Raw genomic sequence first — 22852 nt, 5'->3', positions numbered from 1 at the left:
ACACCTGTTCCCTATCCTCAGCCTAATTTTAACAGCCACTTGCTACACTTGCAAAACAGCATCATCTGCCTCTTGCTGGCCCTGCCCAGTGGCTCACCTGTCTCTGCACGTAGTCCCATGCATCCTGTAAGTTCTTCTCTTCCTCGTTCAAAGGGTCATAAGTTTCAATCAGCCTTCCAACTATGCGGGACAACTCTTCTTTCAACTGGTAAAGGAAAAAAAAAAAAAAAGGGAAGAGAGTTAGATTGGTCAATTCCTTGTAGCCTCTTCTTTGGCATCTAGGGCAGAAGACAGCCCTACCAGGTGTGCTAGACCTGTAGTGGGGCCATCTCCCTAAAGGTGGGGAAAAACACAGATGTACCGTGGTCAGGGAGATTTTAGCATTAAAAGACTTTGCTTTGCTATAGCTCCAGTGAATAAGGCTAGAGCAAAGCAAACACCTTCAACACTATAATCTCCATGATGGCAGTTCTGGTGAGTGAGGCTAGAGAAAAGAGACAGACTGCAGACAGAGATGACAACACTGCAACAAAAAACACAGAGGAAAGGACAGTATCTTCTTAGTCCTCTTCCAAAGGGCCTGAAGCAGGCAGTAAGAAGGGCTCAGACCATCATAGTCCCAGAACACTAGCAGCTCTTTTAAAGTTGCAGCAAAAAGACAAATAAAAGTATTACTAAAATGATGGAAAAATAAATATTTAAGAGGCCCACAAGCTATGCTTAAAGAAAAAAGCAACACAGGCAGTGACAAATCCCCCAGACTGACATTGAGATGGCTTGCTCTGCAGTCTTGTCTATGTTTTTAAGAACAAGCAATAAATATAATCAACACGTGAAATACAGAATGGGTTTACCAAGATAAAATCCCTCTACAGTGACCAGATGGCATTTGCTGAGAAATTTTTTTTTCTAGGCAGACCTAAACCCAACAAATCCAGCCTAGATTTCAGTGATGCATGTGGTCTGCTGCTGTGTGAGAAGGCAGTTATTCTAGAGAAGGTGAGTTAATTCTAGGTCCCTATTTCCTCCATCAATCAGTTTCTTCTCAAGCTTACTGAGTGGAAGGGAGACTGCTACTCAAGTTCCTCAAAAGATGAGGCTTGGAACAAATTCCTCCCCTTAGTGACTACAGCAATATATTTAGAGTGTTGGTGGGAAGCATACTTCATGCACAGAGTTCAAACATCAGACAGAGCGATCATGCAACCCCTAAAACCAAAATAGAAAGGAAAATAAATTTCACTATCAGGAAGTCAAATTTGTGAAGTCATGGGCCAGTAAGTGTTATAAAGCATGGAGATCAACCAGATACCACAGAAAAGAAACTTGGCATGCTCGCTGGCCACCAAAACCAAAAATCTCCTATTAGGCTCCAGTGACACAGAGTCAGAGGGGAAAACAAAACAAAACCAAACCAAAACACACAGGCATCCATTGATGCAGGAGAGACTGAAAAATAGTAAAAAAAAATGGTACAATGCACAAAGTAGACCTCTTCTAAAATACTACATGCAGCTTTGGTTACTCAAATTTTAAAAAGCTACCTGAAATAAGTAACAAATACAGCTGAGGGGATACATAGGGCCTCAGTCTTGAAGGGAAGGCAAAACAGGAGGAAATGCACAGCTCTGCTATATAATGCAACAGCCAATGCACCCAGCAAGTCTGTGCCCAGCCACAGAGAAAGGCTACTAACCTGATGAGCAAAGGGGAAGCAGTGTGAAAACAGGGAACTGGGCATGTTTATCATAGACTGAATAATTGCTGCCTGCCCCAGGAGAGAGAGGGGGAGGATCAACACAAGCTGAAGAACAACAGTGGCATACACACTCATAGGCAACATATCTCTAACCTCGCAGTGCAAGTGAGATTCTGATCCAGAATCTCAACCCTTGAGGTTAATCTTCCAGCACAGCTGAGGCCCCTCTCTGCCACTCTGGGAAGGTATGAGTCACTGCCTACTCTTGTAGGCGACTGGGTTTTCTGATATACAGCTGTTGGAAACTTCCCTTTTTCATAAGGCATTGACCTGCCTCTCCCCGAACTCTTACAACTGTTGCTTCTATACTGAGGCAGCAAGTACTGCATTTGTCTCAACTGCTCACTAACAGTCTTATCATGAAGTTTAGGCCTATCATTAAGTCCCACCCCCTCACCCCAACTCCTTAGGCAGAGAATTTACACCATTTCTCAGTTTGGTGAGAGGTGAAAGCTACCATCCCAGCAGGCTTCTTGACCCTCTTCCTCCCACCTCCATCTGAAGTTCTGCTTGGCCAGCCTGGACTTGTGGATAGCTGCCATTGTGAAGGACAGATCCCAATCACAGGAGCTCAGAGACTTGTCATTGGAGTGCTTGAGGGACAGCATAGAGTCACATCAGTCCTGAGCACTGGGATGCTCTCACCCCTGCATGTTATCCTTGTGTCAGTGATGCTACAGCATATTTCAGAGCAGTGGAAAGGTTTTTCCTTTTCTTTCTTGTTAAACAATGCAAACTGACCTTGGTAAACCCAGGGACACCTAGCAGCAGTAAGCAGTGTCTACTGTTAGATGTTTCAGGCCATAGCTCATTTGCAATGAACACCAGCAACTCTTCTTCCTAGGGAAACTGCAGCTCAGCTCACTGCAATCAGCTAGGTCAGGCCAGACAGATGGGAGCCACACAGTCCTTCCTCTCATGATGTCTAACTTTTCCCCCTTTAATTACTTAGCTTCCCCTTTTCCTTCCCTTCAAATCAAGGCAACTTGACCTGGTTCTCACTAATAAGATTGGCCTCAGCTGCTGCCATAAGCCTTATAAGTTACTGAACCTCCAAGTGCTCATCCTCACCCCTCCCACACACCACTGCTCTGCATGTATGATGGGAGGTGAGGAGAACTGGGTTTGTTTTCTTACCCTGGGCCCATCTGACCTGTCAGCTATTAGCCCACACAGAGCCAAGGGTCACTTCTGTGAGAATCCCCAGCAGAAATGCTCTTCACAGAGCTGCATCACAAGCAGAGACAGCACCTGAACCAGACACCCCCAGTCAGAGCTCCCTTAGAGGAGCTATACCTCTGCTCTGCCTATTCTCCTTGCGTAAGAATAAAGGAAAGAAGTCTTACAAACAGATCCAGTTCTAGAATTAAGATATGTTAAGTTAATAAAAGAAAGTCAGATATTTTTAGGCTTTCAGAAAGTAACTGGAGAAAAGGGTTTTAATACACAAACAATAGTACAGGTCTGGAGAGCAGACGCAAAGGCAGCTTGTTCACAGATTTAACTGGCAGAACCACCCAATGGGAAAACACAAGCACCTGCAGCTGAACACTCAGCCTTCTGCATTTGTCACTGAAAGAGCAACAAGCTGGAAAGGCATATCGGACACTTAGGCAGGCTTTCAATATGCTTCCTGTCTTCTCCCATTAAAGGCCTGTCAGGATTCAGCATTGTGTGGAGCATGATGGCTCCAAGAAACTGCTACCCTTGCTTTCAGGGCTCCTGCTGCTTTAGAGCACGAAGCATCCCAGGGTCAGAAGGTACGATCCCCTGCTCCCCACCCCACAGCATGGGAATTCAAAGCCTAGACCAAGGCTACAGGTGATTGCCAGAAAGCAGCAGGATTGTCAGGCTCCCTTTCACATGGGTTTACGGAAGAAGGGAGCTGGGGGGAACGCTGAAGACCAGAGGCCAGAGTGTAGGTCTTTGATTCCAGTCTTGATCACAGAATGAATCATGGGGACTTCTTCCACAGTCAGACACTGTGGATCATCCAGCCTGTCCCTCTGTCTGGGACTCAAGCTAGATCAGTCCCCTCACATTTACTAGCATCTAGCCTGCACATGAAAATAGACTCAATGGGAGGGGGCCCTCATACCCCAGTCACTTCGGATCCTCAACCAACGCATACTCCACAGCCCAAGGCAAGTGGCTGCACACAATCCCACAGTCCTGTTTGCTGCAAACAATAGATAGCAAGTAGGGCAATTCCCAAAAGACCACTGCTCTCCTTTTGCTCAAGGCATTTAGAGCCAAGCTTTAGAGAACCGCGTGAACTAGGCCAGAGACACATTACTGGGACTCTCACATGTTTACAATTTTGTGATCCAAGGAGAAGTAGTCGAGTAGCAGCACTCAGCTTGCAAAGCAGAATGCCATTTGCCAAATTCGTGACAATATTGTTTTTTCTTCCTCACAAAACCCCTCACCCCACCACAAGTTTCAGTAGATAAGAGACGTACAAAATGGATGTTACACCATCATCCTCCTGGTAGTACTGGGCAATTCCAATCTGATGGGGCATTCCTCTAGCAGTGCCCATCAGGAAGGCAAAACAGCAGCCTTTCTGTCAAGGGACTCAGCCTTTTGCAGTTATGCTAATGCTATTTCAGCACACTTCCATGGGTTAAGGGTGGAAAGAGATTTTGACACCGATTGTAAACAGGTATTCCAGCAAAAACTTCAGCCCTGAAAAGGCCAGGGATACAGGCTAACAAGTGAATTTGTTCAGTGGTTACCAATCAAGAGGAGGCTGGACAGGAACAAATGCAAGTGAGCCTGTCTACCTCCTGCAGTACGGAATAAAGATTTCAATAACAACAAGTGGAGGAGTGAGTATCACCTGTGCTACACTCTGGATCCAAGAGGATCCACTCCTATTATTCCTTTTTTTACTTCTAGCCAAGTTCCTGAAGTCAGAAAGAAGAAATAATCATGGAGAACACAATGAACATCTAGGGACTGGTTTTCAGTTTTCAGTCTGCTTCACTGTATTCTGAACTTCCCTGGGATGACGTGCATCAAGTGAAGCAGAGCAACATTCACAGCATCACTGAAGCGCAGCCACAAAACAGTGCATAGGAGGTTTCGGCCAAGACCTTCTTGAAACAATATTTCTTAGTCTTCTGGGCAGGTACTCCAGGATTCCTGAAGCAGAAAGGCTCCAGAAAGGCTCTTCCATAGATTTTGTTCACTCAGGATTGAACAGGAGCATCTGAAGTTTCAGTTAGGAAGCCTAGCACTCCCCTGCCCCTTCTGCTGGGTTTGGGGGGGTGATGAACTTAGCACAGAGGCACTGACATGACAGAGCCCCACCAGCTCTAAGAGCTGTGCAAAATAATCCCCAGCTATTTCATCCCCTCCCTAGCCTGACTGAAGTCCAAAGGAAGAGCCAAAGCTTTAAAAAAAATAAAATTAAAAAAAAAGGAGGTAGGTGCAGAACTTCATGGTCCAAAAAGTCATATTTCCCCACTGCAGGGAAATACCCTTCCCACACCTCTTCCTTTGCATTAGTCAGATCTGTTTGCTGAGAATCAGCAGCTTGTTTGAAGCTGTAACTTTACACACCAGCTAACCAACATTTCAGCTTCTCTTCCAGCTTCAGGCAGCACAGAAAGCAAGCTATGTTCACACCACATTTGGCAAGGAATCCAGCCAACAGCTGCTCACAATCACCACAGCCACCTGTACAAAGCTCATATTAGCTAGACCAGGGACAGGCACTTCCCCTCCCACCACAAACTCTACCAGCAGGCCCCATCCATAACTTCTCAACCATCTGCTTTCTGTAAGCACCTAGCAGGAAGGCCATCTTAGGAGAAGAAAGCACAGCACATTGCAGTGGCGTGGACAGACAGTTACGTGGCAAAGACAGGATTACCAGCAACTGGTACCAGCAACCCGTGTACCAGGACAGAAGCCAATAGGGACACCACAGTTATAATTTGTTTCCACTGTGTGCATGTGACTCCCAGTTTAGCCTCTGAGCAGTTAGAGGCCTGACAGGGCACTGCCCTGGCCAGGGAACCTATAGCCAGGACTGGATGTTGCAGTGCAGAGTTGCAGTGTGGAGTTATTCTCTTCAAGCTACACTGTGCAACTGCATTCCTGACAAAGAGATTCACTTCAGTTGTTAAATCTCTTGGCTCTTAACTCGAATTGTAGTACAGAAACCATTGGATACTGGGTTATGGTCTGGGGGAAAGCTGGACAGCTCTCCCATGGAGAGTTTTACATACAACTGCAAAAGGGCTGGAAGTTGAGAAGCAGTCCTACAGCATGGAGCAAGATGACACAAGGAAGGAGGCCAGTCAGAAAAGCAATATACTGAGACTGATAACCTGCCAAGGCAGCAGTGATGGCACCATGGTAATAACCATTACCACATGTCCAAATGGTGGTTTGTAACAGGATCGAGAGGAGCTATGGCTCAAAGCCTTTCAGGAATTTTTTTTACTGTTCCCAGTACCCAAAAATAAAGCCTGCATAGCAAACAGAGCTTCCTACCCTTTGAGAAAGTAGTATTACTGGGCCTGGCAGATGCATGATAAGCAGACTACAGCAAGTAGCTGAGCTAGAGAAAAGGAAGAATCCAGTTATGCCTGCTAATGGCATAACCCAGATTAGAAGAGAGAATTTCCAGGCATTTCCTCCTCCCCCCCCATCACCCCCCCCCAATAAAAACAAAACAAAAAACAGGCAAGGAAAACATATACAGTTAGAAACGCTCACTGTTTCTTTCTGGAAGTAGATGATCAGTCCAGCAGCCACCTGAGTTATGAGGATCACCAGCAGGCAGGTGAAGTACTAGAAACAAAACAGAAGAGATGAACACTATCAGCCTTTAGAAAGGTCTGTGCATAGGTAATAAGTTTTGGTAAGATTTCATGGACAGGAAAAGTCACAAGGACTAGCCAACATCTTCCCCTGCAGGCAAGCTCTGCTAACAAAATGCTCTCCCCAGTGACAGGCTTAAGTTCTGGACTGTTCACAAGTACAAGCAGCAGCTAGAACCAACCTCCCAGGCTTCCTGGCCAATACACTTCAGTGCCTCTCCCATCAGGTCAACAACAGGAAGACTTCAGGAGGGAGAAATATCTGCACGTGTCATTCCAGCTGGGACTTCCTTTCCCACTCCAGTTCCATTCCCAGTCCACTCTGCTCTCAGTGGTGGGGGGGGGGTCTGTCCACCCCAAGTGGACACTGAGAAGTTCCTAACGCCAGGACAGATAATGTGGCTGTATCTGGTATTCTATATATACATGCACTCTGAATAGGCAGAAGACAAGTAGCAGGCTGAGGTTTACAAAGACAGTTTCAACTCATCCATCAGTCAGAAAATCTGGTATAGATGAATCATTTGGAGGGAGATCCTGACATACAGGATGTTCCTAATAGAGTCTCTCTTGTCTACTGCATTTTCCACAAAAGCTGAACTTAACAGCACAGCAGGAAGCTGGTCACTCTTCTCACTCTTTCTCACTGCTCTTAGTACTTGTCCTTGCAACACAGAGCACAATGCCAACTGGGAAGAGGTGTGAGGGAACTAGGGGGAACAGAGGTTCACTTAGGACATCTCTTTTCAGTTCAGCAGTCCTCTACCTCCTGTTTTCAGGAAAAATGTTGTCATTGAGATCCTCACATTTCTCTGAGTCATGTTGCTAGCTCATCATCAGTGATGTTTTAGGAACCACTGATGCAGCTTGTTGCCTGTTGGAGAATAAGGGGTGCAAATAGATATAAAGTACTGGATCTGAGCTGACCTGGCAGAAGTACCCTCTCCAGGAGTCCCGAGACCCAAGCTACAACCCAATAAATACTCTGCAGGAGAGGCATCAGACAGTGGATCTAAAGGTAGCATGAATACTCTCACCAGACCCAAGAGACATCGGATTTCATTGACTGCTCCAAGACAGCCCAGGAATCCCATCAGCATGGTGACAGCCCCAACACCAATGAGGATGTATGCACCAGTCTTCAGGGAGGGAGATGAGGTCTCTGTAGGGGCCACAAAAGGGGACAAAATTAGCCACTGACAAAAGTTACATTTGCCATCACCATTTGGATAACTGCCTACACATCCACTCGTAATGGTCTGATGTCAACTATGGAGAGACTACAGAGGCACATCAACTGCGGGGACAGAATGCTGCTTCTGGTCATCTTCTGATGAGGAAGGCTTCAAAGGCAACCTACATGTCTACATCATCTCAGAGACGTGAAGACCCCAGGTCACTCCAAATATGACAGAAAGTTAGCTGCTTAGTGGATTTTAAAACCCCTCATGAATGCACTTGTATGAGTGAGAATAAGGTAAATAAATATATACTACCCCATCACTACTACATATTTTCTTCATTAACTACCTTTCCTACCTTCAGCAAAGCTATTTTTTTAATCTTAAAAACTCCTTTTGGTTTGGTTTTTCATTTTAATGTGCTCTTGCTCCAACCATTCTGTTTTTACTTATCCACTTGCAGTCAAGAGTGGGATATGCAAACCCAATGGAGTGAAACATTACATAGCAGCTACAGCTAGTGTTGAATGTAGATTACGCAACAGGTTACTTGACAAGCTGGTGTTAAATGACTTGTGGCCAGGCACTCATCGCAGGCTGTTGCCTGCATGTGACCCCTACAAATAGAAACTATTTCAGGATCAAAACAGGGATCATACCCAAATCTAGCTATTCCTACACATCCTCCTGGCTATCCCCTACCCTTGTGTGGAATGACTGTGTCCTCCCATTCTCAGTTTTTCAACCACATTTAGGTAGCATTATTTTTGATGTATGGTGGTGCTCTCAGTCCTTCTTCCTCAACATTTGGTACTGCAAGCAACAGAAGAAAAAAGCTTTTATATTTGGGTTTGTCACAGGAGCCTTTCTTGCAGAAGAAGATTGGAAGGAGCAAGCATTATGGCATAGAAGTCACAAAGAGATACTCTTGTGTAGAAACAGTAATCAGAAACCTCATTAACCATCAGATATTTTTAAACCTGCATGTAGATAGAGAGTAATTGAATCTAGACTAATACTCTTCCCCCACACACACACACACATTTCCGCCCATATCTGATACCTGGTAGAAGTCACTGACCAGCTCCAAAACTTTTTCCCCACTAGGATGTGTTGAACAGAGGAAAGAGACCAATTATCAGAAAATTAGAACTGTTTGCTGTGCCAGTCAACTCAGACACTTTAGCCTTGATTCATCTCCAGGCCAGAATCTCCCTGGTTGGACTTACGTCACGGAAATCAGGACACTAGAACAGTCCTGCTCCTCCCTCCGCACCAGCTCGGGGACTCTTATTAGGCCCTGATGTTGCATAGCATTTAAAGAAGCAGCAGCCTTACAGGAGTAGCCTTCTGATTTTAGTGGCCTTCACAAGGCTATATTATTCTCTCACCTAAAATCTACTCAGCTATGATAGCAGTTTAAGTGCCCAGGCTGTAGTGCACCTGTAATGCTAGAAAGCAGTTGCTTAGTCAGCTTCTCATTAGGAGAGGGGGGGGGGAAAAAAAAAAAAAAAAAAAAAAAAAAGGTATTTCCAATTCCAAAGCCCTTCAAAGAAATCACAGTAGAAGCAGAATTTGCATTTGCGCTTCTCATCTGCAATACATCTTTTCTTGCAAAAGAAGGCTCTGCTGGCAGGAAAACTCCTACTCTGTTTGCTGTTGCTCCATGTTTTCTCCTGAGCTGGGCAGGCGGCCAAACAAGTACAACAGGCCCCTTTGGCAGCAGGCTGGAATGCCCTGCTGTGCAGAGCTCCCTTCCCACAACACCAGGGTTACTAAAGCAGAGGGAAAGAGGGGCAGGCATGGGAAAGGAAGTGAGGGGGCAGGGAGAAACAGCTGAGGCTGGAAATCTCCAGGAAGGAAGCTAAAGCCTCAAGTGCTCAGTTAGCAGAGATTCTGGGTAAAATGGGAAGAAGCAGAGCCAAAATCAGGGACTTAGTGCCTCCATGAATGGCAGCAATACCCATCAGCCTGTGGGAACAGCTGCAGGACCAGTGGTAGTATCAGGTTCTCAGACCGCAGGTGGTGCTGCACACAACCAGGCCCTGGTAAGCTCCTTTTTGGCTAGCTGCATGAAGTACATTTCTGTTCCTGCCCCCACTTTATTAACCACTAACCCTTACTGTGCTTCTTACCCTTCTAATACTGCAGTAGCAAACCAGATGCCACAGCTCAATAAACAGAGCAAGCAACAGTGTCTGGCGTGTTCTGGCATTAGTAAGGTGCTGTCTCCACCCAATATCTTCCAAAGTCAGGCCAGAGTGGTCAGCAGGGCTGGGAAGATAAAACCACCTGCAGGAGCACTGTAGTTGGGAACAGGGTTATGAATACCATTACTACTCATTCCCTGGGCAAAAGAAGTTGGGGCTGCAAGCATGTATGCTACTGTCCTGCAGTATCTGAAAAGGGTGCCCAAGCCAGTGATTCTGGAGATAGTGGAAATGAGTAACCAGATTTGCTGAGCAAAAAAGCTGTTTGAAACCCCCTCTAGAGAAAGGCACAAAGGAAGCAAAGCTTGTGAAAGAGCTGAGCTACTCATTTGGTAAGAATCTGCTTACATTGATGCTAGGCTCAGCTAAGCTAGCTCATTTTCTTCATTGTTGCAAAAGGCAGTCCCTCTGGTACGACTCAGGTTGCTTCTCTTGACTGACTCAAAGGGGAAGGAAGCTAACCAATCACATGTGTGGTGACGCAGAGCACCTCTGATGTTCAGGGTAGAGTCTCTTGTGAAGTGTACACCATCCAAAGCATTTTAGAAGCCAGGATATTAAAGACTTCACAGCCCCACACCTCCTCCCTCCCCCATCTGGATTTGCATTCTCTACTGCTCAGGAACAAGTGTGTACTGCACACTTCCAGTGTACACGAAGTATCAGTAAAACCAGGGTCCCTCTTCCTTTAGCATTTTAAATAGTTGAATTGAAATAGGTCATTACAGTGGGTACTTATGGGACTCATATCAAAATTACATTAAAGTGTTGGGGGCCTCAGGACAGGATGGTAATGAGGAAGCTGTTGCGGAACACACAGCATGCAATGAAAATAAGATGAAATATTTCATCTTAAACATAAGAAAGGACTAGTATTCTGCATTGTTGGGTCAAGAGGCAATGGTGTCATTCAGTGTGACCCTGGTGTTGCAATGCATGAGACCGGGAGAAATCCTATTTTTCCAGTGTTTCTCCCTTTCACCCTGTTCTTGCTAGAGTTCCTGCTTATACACCAGGTTGCTGCCCAGGTCACACAGCCCACACAACAGCACTGTCACCCCCAAACTACCTCCTGGACATTCATAGCACCAGAATAGAGTCAGTTCAGAAGGAGGGAGAAGATGAATAAACATGGTCTTACGTAGAACTGCAATGAAACTGGTTTTGTCAGCCAGAATCCATATTCCAAAACCCAGGATCACAGCACCCAGGATCTGAAAAAGCAGAAAATATATATTGCTAGCTTATTAGTTTACACAAGTAAGAAGAGGCAACAACCATTCCCTATACTTCCAGAGGAAAAACAATCATTCTTTTGCTGTTGCCACCCATCTCCTCCATGGTACTCCTCCCAAAATAAACAGGATTAGCATCACTTCAGGCAGACAGCCTCAGCCAACTGCACAGGAACCCCAGGTTCTGCTTGGCAGTTCTTCATGCAGCATTTCAGTAGTACATGATGTTGTACAGGAGGATGGTTTGAAACAGTCTGGTGAGAAGATCCTCTGCTGCTAGAACCTTGCTGTCTAGAGAAGCACAAGGTAACAGCGCTCAGCTTCTGTGAAGAACTGATGGAGGACAAATATCTAATACACATGATTAAAAAGATCTTTTGAATAGATAAAACCTTGATGATATGGACCATGCTGGGAACCAGCAGCCAGAGGATTAGGTATCCGGCAGCTGGAACCTTCCCAGGAAGGAAATCCAGGGTTTGTCAGACTGTTATATTGTTATGGCTCCAACCCATATATGTGAAAATTCACTTTGCATGCAGGTTCCTTTGAAGTGCTTTACACAGTGTGCCCCTTCCTAAGTTAGGCCTAGGCACTTCAGCTTGTGTCCCAGAATATCCCAGCCCTTCAAGCACTCCAGCAAGCACATCTTATCTTCCCACCAACAGAAAATCAAATGTTATGAAACAGCAGTCATGGTCCCCATCTCACTCACCACAATCTATCTAGGGCAAGCATTAGCAGAGCAATATATTCCTGAGCACTCAGATGAATCCAGACACAGAATCAAGAAAGCAAGAAACCTGCAGCTTCCCCACTTCAAAACAACAGCTGGGAGAAAAAGGCATCCTCATTTTAGTTTCTGGATATCACAGTGTTTTATACTACTCTGTGAGGTGTTTGTGTATAGGTGATCACAGCTCCCAAACGAGGATCAGAGCACTACAGTACTATAACAAAGTCGCTTTGCTGAGAAGCCTGCAAGTCTTCAGGTTTGATAAGAAGTGGAAGCTTGTGCCATTCAGCCAGTTAGAAGTGGCAAAGGCTGGAAACCACTTGCTGGGCAAAGATCTAAAACAGACTTTGAAGAAACAGGGGAGGGACAAGGAGAGTCTAAGCGAGATGGTTCCAAAGGAGAGGAGCTGCAGGCAACAGTTCTTACACCAGCAGGATTTCAGAACAGGATAAAGTAAAAGTACTAAATAAATCAACAAGGGTCAAGAGAAATGGCGGTTCTGTACTTCATTAGCGGATGCTCAGATATTTGGGAGAAAAGGGAAATGTCAAACCATCACCTGAAGCAAGCTGGCAAACAGAACTGTGGGGACAAGCATCATCTTTGCATTTTGAAAGTTTATACTATGCTTCAGCTCCTCAAATGAGGAAGCTTTTCAGAGCTAAGATAAAGTAACACTCTGAAATAAGTTGCTTGCAAGCTCTCCTGGCTTGGCATAAGGCATAACATGCAGTTTGCTCTGGGAACAGGATTAGAAACTCACCAAGCAAGTTCCCAGTACTTGAAGATGGATGAAGATGACTGACTTGGCTGCTGAAAGCATGTAACTTGTCTCCCAGAAAAATGACAAGATGGCAGCAACAAGAATTGCCCCTTGCTGCACTGCATGCTGCACAACAGCACAGCTGCACTGGAGCAGCTGACCAAACCAGAAACTCCTGGAACGTACAACAGCTGGAAAGTCCTAAAAAACTCCTCTTGAACTTGGTATTCCCAGAAATTGCTGAATTTACAGTTTAGGGGAGTCTCATATTTAACCCATAGCCTTAATATTTGTCTTGAACAAAGATGTAAACCAGGCTGTATGTGACATCTCTTTTGGCTCGCTGACCCTGAAATGTCACCTAAGTTTTGCTGTTGCTGACAAAACACAGAAATCCTGCTGAGCTGAGTTCCTGGGAAGTTATTTGTTATGAGGTACCCGCATTATCCAAGGCCTGTTTTCACTCTGATCTTTGCCCCAATCCACAACTCATGCATTTGCCAGGAGCTGCTGAGGAAAATAGTAAAAGGGGCAAGACAGGGAGGAAAGAAACCACAAGAAGAAAACAGTCCTGTTAACACTATTGCTATTTCTTGTTATTTCCTAGCAGGATAATATCTCTTCTTGGCATCTACAGGAGTTTGCTTAGCATAACAAGGCTGTTTCTACCACTAGCTTGGCTTCAGATCCTCCATAAAGGAATTATGTCCGCCTCCCATAGAACTGAATTCATCTGTTCCAGTACTTTAAATTACTGAGGTGAAATGTGGATGTCTTCCCCACCCCAGGGGACAAGACTTCAGCAAGATCCCTTCAGAGCCTAAGCCAGAAGGATGCAGTTCCCTCAACCGCAGGGCCAAAGGCAGCAGGCAAGGGACAGTCAGACAGTTTCCTACAGCAGAACCCAGTGAACAGGGTCACTGCAGAATTAAGGTGTTACTGAACTTCAAGCCCAAATGAGCCCAAGCTCCAGAGAAGTCCCACTATCACCATCACCACAAGACAAGCTGCTTCAGTGATGGACCCAACTTGCCTTCCCAGAAACAGCAGCAGGGGGTGTCTGGCTCTCCTCTTCCAACACTACCCTCCTTCATGCTCAGATTGTGCAAGGCAGGATCTGAGCCTGGCAAAGAGAGGCCAACAGAAGGGGTCTTAAACCTGAGGGTTTGTTTAAGGTAGCCTTCTGCTCCATTTGCAGGAGTGTTTTAAGTAGGACAAGCAGCCAGTCTAAACGAAGAGTTTCCAGAGGCTCCTGAACTTACTTGAGGGAACTGTTTTCCCTTTAAGGAGAAACATCTACTGTGACCCGTGTTTGCTACCCATGAATGAAGAGACGCATTAAGTCTTGACTAGACAAACTGAGCTTATACCCTAAGCTTACATTTCTAGCATCCTTCAAAGCGAGTAGGCAAGCAGTCCAAACAACCTTCTTCCCTTTAATCAAAGCAGGTCAAACCTTTCCCTGAAATAAAGTTCTGAGGCTGCAAAACACCACCAAGTCCCTGAACTACTTCAGCTAGCAAGGAATCTTCTTACAGTCCTCTAGCTGTGGAGAGGTGCTATTTCAAAGACTGACTAGCTTCCAAAAGAGCTACTGGTGTCTCTAAAGGTTTAATTCATCACCTCCAAGCCAGATTGGAGAACACACTTCAGACCAGAGAGGGCTGGCTTGCACAGTATACAATCACAGAGGCTCACTTCAGGGTCCAGAACAGACACAGAGCTCCATCACCAGTATTAGCATTCATATTTGTGCAAGCACTGGAATTTCATGTAATCAGTGCGGATGTGCAGGAAAAAAAAACAGTCACCTTAAGTTGACAGTGGAAAACAAGTGAGCTGGAATAACTGTCCAGCATACAACTTTCATTGCCAGGTCTGACTGCCCTTAGCCTAGACACAGCAGCATAAGCTTTAGCAGGTCAGGGGAAGGGACAGGAACAGTTTCCTGGGCTTGCAGTCAGGTGCTCTCCATAACAAAACTCAACGTCTACCAGTAAACCAGTATGAGGTATGCAGAACCTGTCTTTGCTGGGAGCTCATGGCAACTAAAGAGAAGCAGTTTCTCTATTAGAGTAATGCTGATCTAGAAACACTCACATTTTCTATGCTTAAGAATCTCCATCCAGACCTTGAACAATTATAAGAGGAAAAAGTCTCATGTCAACTACATGCTTTAGTGGGAGAACAACGGATGTTGCCTTTCTCAACATCAGGTATGTGCAAAAAGCATGCCATCTGTTGAGACAGAAGCATGCTCCAAATCTTCACTCTAAAGAAGCATCAAGTTCCCCACCAGAACACAACAGCTTTAAAGATCTCCTCTCCACAGAGAAGCTTAAAGGGAAGACAGGGCCTGTGCTGAAAAGCAGGCTTACTAAAGAGCTTGTTAAAGCAGCTTCTCCCTTCGGTCAGAGACCTCCTTCCATCCTGCCTTAAACTTATACTCTCCAGACTCAACTCAGTACATCAGTTCAGCTTTCCACTGAGAAGGAGAGGGCTGGTTTCTAAACCAGAGGAGTTTGTTTGGAAGAGGCTTTGCATAGGACAGGGAACAGCTGAAAGTGTCCCAGAGAACACCCATTTCCCATCACTTGCAACCCAACCAGAGGGGCTGGGGCTCCCCAAGAACCCATGGAGGGATTTGATGCCCACCATCCTCCTAAAGTCTTGCAGAATACAGGAAAATGCTCTTCAGCCCAGACCTGGATCAGCCTGACAAAGCAGGTGCACTCTGCCTCCTGACACCTCAGCTATCCCCAGAGGCTGCCCAGGACCATGCCTGGCTGAGCAGCAAGGAAAGAGAAGGGCGATGTGGAATAGACATGCCACAGCCACCACTTAGGCATCCAGCGACAACAGCAGCAATGCTGTAAGGCACCACAGTATTTCAGGCTGTTGACTTTCATACCTTTCCTCTCCTATACTGGGCTGGGCTTCCTGAAGAGAACTTTCCCTATACAGGGGTTGGGTAGTGTTCCTGTGCCTGAGCTGGTTTAAAAACACCACCTCTTTTCCCTACTGCTTCCCCTCTGACACCAGTTGTGAGTAGATACAGTGAAGTTCAAGCTTCCATTAAAAAAGAAAATAAAGGACAGTACTTACTTCAAATACAGATTGTGGCTATCCTATCAGCCATCTGAGCCCATCACTTCACAAACTAACTTGGACCTACAACTGGGGTAAAGGCAGACAGGTGGACTAGAAAGTGCCCAGGTACTGGGCTTGAGGAAGACTGTCATTCAGAACACAGCCTTATATAAGTAGCTCTGCTTCCTAGGCTTGGATGGGTTAAGTTATAAGCTGCTTAAAAAAAAAAAAAAAAAAAAAAAAAAGATATCATCACTTCATGAGATGAGATAGCCTGGATACTAATGTTTCTTCAGAGGAGTCCTGTGCTGGTAGGAGGAAGGACCATACAGGACTCAGCCGGACTTTTCCTATCCTTAAAGTGGAACAAATGGAACTCTGAAAGCTCTAGTGTTACTTTAAAAGTCTCTCTTCCCCCTCCCCACAAAGTTTTCCCCATCAATGCCTTGAGCATCCCTGACCTTTGACTCTTAGACCAGAAGTAAATACTCTAAAGATGGAAGCAACACATGGAGAGAAAAGAGCCAGCAGAGCAAGCCAAGGGGTAACCAGATCCAGATGTGTCGCTTACAAACTTGAGCCTGTGCTCCAGCGTCCGTAGCACAGCAAAGCAGTGCAGGAAGCAAGAGTAAAGCTATGTTCAGGGACAAAGATCAGAAAGCAGTACTCATCTTATCATGCTTGATTTCCCTCCCTCCCATCTTGGCCCTTCCTTCCCCTTATATGCTGCACAAAGAGTAATAAGATAGGAGAGGCTATTTTCTTGATGATATGAGGAAATCTGAAATCACATACTTCCCTACTACACCATCTCACTTCAGAAGGGCAGCATCAACAGTACCACCTCCAGCCCACACCAGTTTCTCTATTCAGATGACACACTATTTAAACTTTATAAAAGGATGCATGTGAGAATGTGTGTGGGAGGAAGGGCAATAGCCGAACCCGGGTCATGCAGCCAAGCTGCTCTGCCTCCCTCAAAACATAGGCCCTTCCAAACCCATCCGGATCCAAAAAGGAACTCAGACTGGATCTTTTGCTAAGGCTCACACTCAAAAATAAGTCCATCCAGTGAGCTGTCTCATTTCTCCAAACAAGCCTGCCCTAGGCCCCCCCTTCCTCTAAATTCCATTTCAAATAGACGACTTGGACTAAGTCAACTTGTTAAAAATCAAAACCAGCCGTTGCGACTTGAAATGAAATTAGAATTGTTCTTTGAAGCCTGTCTGGCCTATTTAAGAGGGCACTTCTGTTACTTGGCAGGTTTTGTAGTTTGGCTGCTCAGGGGCAGCTCAGCTGCTGCTCCCGATGCGGCAGAGAAATAAGTTACAACTGTTTTTCTTCCAGAAAAACCCAGTAGCCTCTGTCTTCCTTTCCCACTGAAGGAACCTGTGGGCATGGGACACATCAGGTGGGTACTGGGACACTACTGAATACATCTGGGAGTTGCACAATAGCTGTGATGTCCCTTAGCTTCAGGAATTCCCTCCCTTCTGCATCTCTTCCAAAACTCTGGCTGTTTTGTTTAATGAACACACTAGGCCAACATCCAGGGAAACCACCTTTCCAACTAGTTTTAGTTCAGGACTTCCTATCTATTCTGCAGACGCTCAAGATACTTACAAGGAACAGGAGATTGAAGAGAAAAAGGAAGTATTTGGTGACTTTTAGGCAGCCAGACCCCATCTTCTTTCACTTACAGGATCTAAAAGGAAAGCAGAAAGATAGCCAGATGTGTTAGTACCACGTCCCCTCAGGCAGCTTCAGAGCAACACTCCTATTCTGTGCAAATCTCCGGATCTTTTGGTAGATCTCGGAGCAAGCACACAGAAAGCATGTTCTTGACAGAGACTGAGTTGCCTTTTCAGGGCGGCAAAACAAGCAGCCACAGCTGCCAAGATCTCCTGAAGAATGACAGAGGGCTTGCAGCAGTTACAGAAGGGATTTAATCACAAATACACTGCTAATTCCATCACTATTTACAAGGACTTTGCATTAACAGCATCAACCAAAATGCCAACTGTAGCTGCCAGTCCCAACCGAGAAAAGTGATTTACTCTCGAAAAAGAGATCACAAGGCCAGTCCCCTCCCCCAGAAAATCTCATCTTTGCGTGATCTTTAAGTAGTTGAAGGAACACAGAAGAGTAAGGCCAAGAGGTCAGTTTAAAAGGCAGCATCATATCAAGCTTCCTGTATGCAACTCAACACTTGATGACTTGGCAACTCATGAATTTAGCAGTCTGCTCCATAGTCACATACAACCAATTTATTTGCAACATAAAGGCAGGCAAATGTTCAACAGGTCCATTTCCAAAGCCATCCTCACAAGTTTGAGGCAATGTGGGAGCACTGATGAGATGGGATGGCAGTTTTAGCTTGTTAGTATCAGTCACATAAACCACAATTTGTGGGGCAGCTAGTAAGAAATACAGAGCAGGCAACAGATACATAACGCCAGTGCAGGGCTTCACTATAGAGAGAACATGGTGTAGGTACACATGGAAGAATCCATGCTGTGAAGAACATCCTGTACAGAATATTCCTTTTCACTACATCATGTCTGTGTCAAGTCAAAGGTAAAACATTTATAGCTTTACTGTGTCTGAAGTTAGCTCTGTTCAATTAACATTCCTGGAACCTAGGCAAACCTGGATCATAAGAAGAAAGAAGGGCAAGGTGGCTCTTGCTGCTGCAAATTCAACAGCAAGATAGCAGGATATCAGCAGTGGATCCTCATCAGGTCTTTGCACTACAGGACTTCAGGGTAAACAGATCTGTACTACCGCAAGCTGCCCCAATTCTCACTTGTCTGATAGCAAAGAGTTCAGAAGTTAGAGAAAAGCCCTGCAGACCATCTTCACTGCTGGAGTTAGTCTCCTCCTGAGGAAGCACCAAAGCCGAGTGACAGATGGGAACGGGTGGGGAAATCTGTTCCAGAGGTCAGCTTTCCTGCTTCTTCTTCCTCCCTTGCACCCATTATGTCTCCTGTGGAGGCAGTGGAAGCTCTAAGTTCCTTAAAACTTGCTCTAGCAAGCTGACTGCTTCACACTGACCGTGCTGTCTGAAGAATCAATAGCCACAGGAAGAGCAAGACTGGACTGGAGGCACCAGTCTGGCCTGGGAAGATCCAGTCCCAATGGGGAGCAAGGTCAGCAGGGCTTCCTGATGCCAGCCTGAGCATACGAAGCATCACTGGAGCTCAGTAAGATCTTTTGTTTCAGTCAAAGGCTTTTGCTTAATCCTATTAAATATTTAGGTTAATTCTGGAGCTAAACTGGTATGTGAGCCCTGTTATAACTTACTAGTCTTCCAACCAAGCAATGGTCATTTGCAGACTACCAAGAGAGAGGCTAAGCCTGAACTCCGTGGCTGAAAACAACACTACTGCTCTGATTTCAAAGGATGTCCCAGCTTGAGGCTGTGCTATGCCTGCAGCTGCACTGCATCTAAAAAGATGCTATTGAGAAGGGAAAGTGGCACATAAATACAGTCTCAGCAAGCTGTGGCACAGCCTGTGCTTCAAAATCCCAATATATAGCAGTTGTTGTACTTCTTAAGGAGTTCTTACTACACAGTCTGGTTAGCATCATCTCAGTCATTTTTTTAATTCAGTTGCCTTCTCAAATCAGAATGCTGCGGCCCATAAAGCTCAAGATCTCGATGGCAGTAACACACAAAACTAGGTCCTTCAAATAAAATGGGAAAATTCCTCTGGGAGTTTCCTGGGCCATGCTTACACCAAGTATCAAACACACAGTATTCCCATTTTCAGTCCCCTCAGCTGCATTCATCAGCTATGAGCTGCTTCTGTTCCAGCATTAGATGCACTATACAACAGTTGCATCACTACCAACTTATGAGAAGCGAGGGACGGCTACCTGTTGGCAGACTTTCACCCCTTCATTAAAGCAGAGAGTATATTAAACAAGCCTTGCCCATGTTAGAGCAGTTATCCTACCACACATCATATGCCAGCTTACTGTCAGAGAGCAGCCACAACCCAAAGACCAGAACTTCCCTTAATGGTATCTCAGAAAAGGGTAGAGTGTTTGAGCATGGACAGCATAAATGGTGCTTCCTTTGAACTGGGTGCTATGCCATTTTTCCTCTGCAGGATGAGGAATGTTCTCTCTGGCCATTAATCCTGGCAGATGCAAACAACTAAGACTGGATAGGATAATTAAGACACCAGTTTTCTGGTCCAGCTGGCTTGCTTACTGGCTTCACCATGAACACAACTCCTCTTCACAGGATCAGGAACTGGAGCCTGACAGTCTAACCAGAACACTGAGGCAGCCAGGTCCTTAGGCAATGATGAATGTCTGTTGTGAGGGATAGGAGTGGTTTTTTTCCTACTCTTCAACATAGCCAAGAGCTAAACTAGATAATAATCTACTGCATAAGCCAGCAAACTTTTTACCTGAAGATGTCATTCTCCCAAGTGCAATCCCCCCTTCCCCCCCCCCTCCACATTGAAAGACAGTTTCCAGTGCTTGCTGATTTGTTGCATGGCACTAAATAGCCCTGCGCTGCCTATCTCCAACTCTGCTCATGCTATTTTGATTAATCAAGAAAACAGATTTGCAGAACTCTTAAAATCATTATAATAGCTTTCTAAGACAATTAAGTAGGTTGACAGGAACTGGTTGGGAAAGAGATATGCCAGGTGACAGAGTAAAAGATTTGCTTTCAGGACTCTTCTGCTCCCAGCATTTTGTTTAAAGCATGCTATCTTTAATGGTTTAAAAGAACCAACTGTGTGCTCTACAGCATTATGCACTCTTCTCCTCTTGCCACAGGGAGATGTACCTCTTGCATAGCTCCTGGCCACAAGAAAGTAATTCAAAGCACATTTTGCAATCCAAGAGAGAACCAGGTAGTTTTTAGGGTTTTCATTTGAGCTTTTAGGATACTTCAGGATTTTACATATTGAAACATTACATGTTTTCCAGTTCTTCTGCTATACTGAAGAAGATAAAATTACTTTTGTTCACTACATTAATGTAGAGAGACTCCTCAAGGCCCCACTTTCTGAAATTGCACAGCTGCTCACAAAGTAGCAACACTGCTGTACAGAAGTAGCAGCTGAGCCAAAACTGAGAAGGGTCAGGTTTGGAAGCAGATGAGTTAGGAGTCACCACAACAGGGCATATCTGTGGACCATATAATTTCAGTAGCTTCTTCAACAAGCTAGACAGTCACTTCAGAACAAAGTGACCTGCAACTTCTGTCTGCACAGCTCTCATTCTTATACTCAGCAGTGAAGCTCTTGGTTAAACTCTGGAGTCTTGTCAGCCAGTGCTGGCTGCGTATTGTGGCAGTCCAAGCTGAATATTTGCTTTTTAAAGCTGGCCAAGTTTTGAGCCTTAACATCCTGCAGCAATGCACGTGAAGATTTAGTATATGAACTTTCCAACTTTTTAATTTCACTAATTATCCACCACTGTTCTTTGCTTCTTCTTTTTCCTCTCCACCCCAACTACTTGGACCATTTGAATTTTTGTATGCTTTCATTACATCTTTTAACTAAGCAGTCCCACACATTCTTTTCAACAATCCTGCCCATGTGCCTCCAATTTTCAGTATCATTCTCCAGACTGATGTCAGTTCTGCAGAGGATTTCATGAGACTGTACTTCAACATATATAATAGCATTTCTCCTAGCCCCTCATTTCCCATCCTTTAAAGGTATGCAGGATTATTTCTGCATCTCTAACTGTTTGCTGTTTTGAGGCACTGCTGCAGTAAAAACTTGGTTGTCAACACAGCCTAATCTGCTTCTGTGCAGTTTAATCCTAGGTTTTAGCCTGGCTTCAGCCCCTAAGAGCTGTAGTGAGGACTAATCCCAGGAAGGCATTAACTGATCCAGGACCTTGAGGTTCCCCGTAGGAGAGGATCAACACTCAAGTTCATACAGGCTAAGCAGACATCAAGAGACAGCCTCCTGTCCTCTTCACCACCTCCAACTTTCAGGCTTGTTCTTCTCCCAGCAAAAGGGAAGTCAGCAAAACTAGTACGTGGAGCACAAAATCCAGGACGCATGTCTGAGGAGAGGCGAACAGAGGCCTGTTTTGTTAGTGACAGCAGAAGAGTCTTGTCACGGCTCAGGGATTAATTTATTTTTGTAACAGGAGCCTGTGATACTTCCAACCCCCTTCCTGCAAAAGGGTGACTACAGAAAAGGATAGACGATACTGGGAAACCTGAACGCTTCTCCCTCCCAGCCACACACAGCGAGCAGCACCAAAAGCTGTGACCGACCAGTAACATGGGAGGGGGAGCTTGTGCATAGATGTTACAACCACATCAACTGAGGGGCTGAGAGGCTAAGTTAATTTTTAATTGCAATTCTGCTCTCTTGAAATAGATGCTATACTGCTTCCATCTAGCAGGCACTGTATGTTTGATGCTCACTGAAGTGTAATTTATGACATTTGGCTCAGGCTAGCACTGTACGTGCCTGCAGCTCTGCTAGTAGAAGTTCAGTCTTCATCTGCAGCACCACCCTTGCTGTTGCAATATAGGGTTCTTCCTGATCAGCTCTGGCAGCTGAAGCACCTAAGCTGTCAAACTACTGTACAGTGCAAATAAGGGGCTCATTTACAAGAGTGACAAAGGAGAAGGAGACAAGCCAGAACAATCTTGACACAAACCAGAGTAGATCAGTTTGTGGAAATAACCATCACAGTATGTTTACAGGCAAGTGCAAAGTTTCTCTGAACTCTCCAAGAGAGTGCACATATATGCAAGAACAGCAAGCTCTGAAGGTCAGCTCCAATCACTATGCATCAAGTAGGAGAGGGTGCACATTTGAATGATAGCCTGGAAGATGCTGTCCCCTCTCCCCCAGACTCTCTTTCCTTAAGGAAAGTAAATGATCAATCACAAAGTGGCCACAGGTTGTTTCTGTGCGCTTAGGCCAGTTGCTCCCCACTACCACCCTCCAGCCACTAACCCCAAGGAATTTAAAACAAAGGCAGGCACTAAAGGCATCTGATGCTATTAGCTTTTACCAGGCTAGGTAGAAGTCAAAACAGCACCA

The 22852-nt window shown here is 45.3% G+C and overlaps 1 protein-coding gene across 1 annotated transcript in view; it reads right to left on the bottom strand.

Annotated features, from left to right (window-relative positions):
• CD82 (CD82 molecule) overlaps positions 1–22852 on the bottom strand; it is a 43711-nt gene that overhangs the window by 5725 nt on the left and 15134 nt on the right. The window contains exons 2-6 of the mRNA XM_067296322.1: positions 17433–17514; positions 11127–11199; positions 7632–7756; positions 6491–6565; positions 98–205 (exon numbers count right to left, since the gene is read on the bottom strand). Of these exons, the coding sequence (XP_067152423.1) occupies positions 98–205; positions 6491–6565; positions 7632–7756; positions 11127–11199; positions 17433–17495 (444 nt within the window). The 5' untranslated portion in view covers positions 17496–17514. The remainder of the gene's footprint in view (positions 1–97; positions 206–6490; positions 6566–7631; positions 7757–11126; positions 11200–17432; positions 17515–22852) is intronic.

The sequence above is a fragment of the Apteryx mantelli genome, chromosome 4 (assembly GCF_036417845.1).
Source record: "Apteryx mantelli isolate bAptMan1 chromosome 4, bAptMan1.hap1, whole genome shotgun sequence".
NCBI classification, from domain to species: domain Eukaryota; kingdom Metazoa; phylum Chordata; class Aves; order Apterygiformes; family Apterygidae; genus Apteryx; species Apteryx mantelli.
This window is presented reverse-complemented; position numbering and strand designations above follow the sequence as displayed.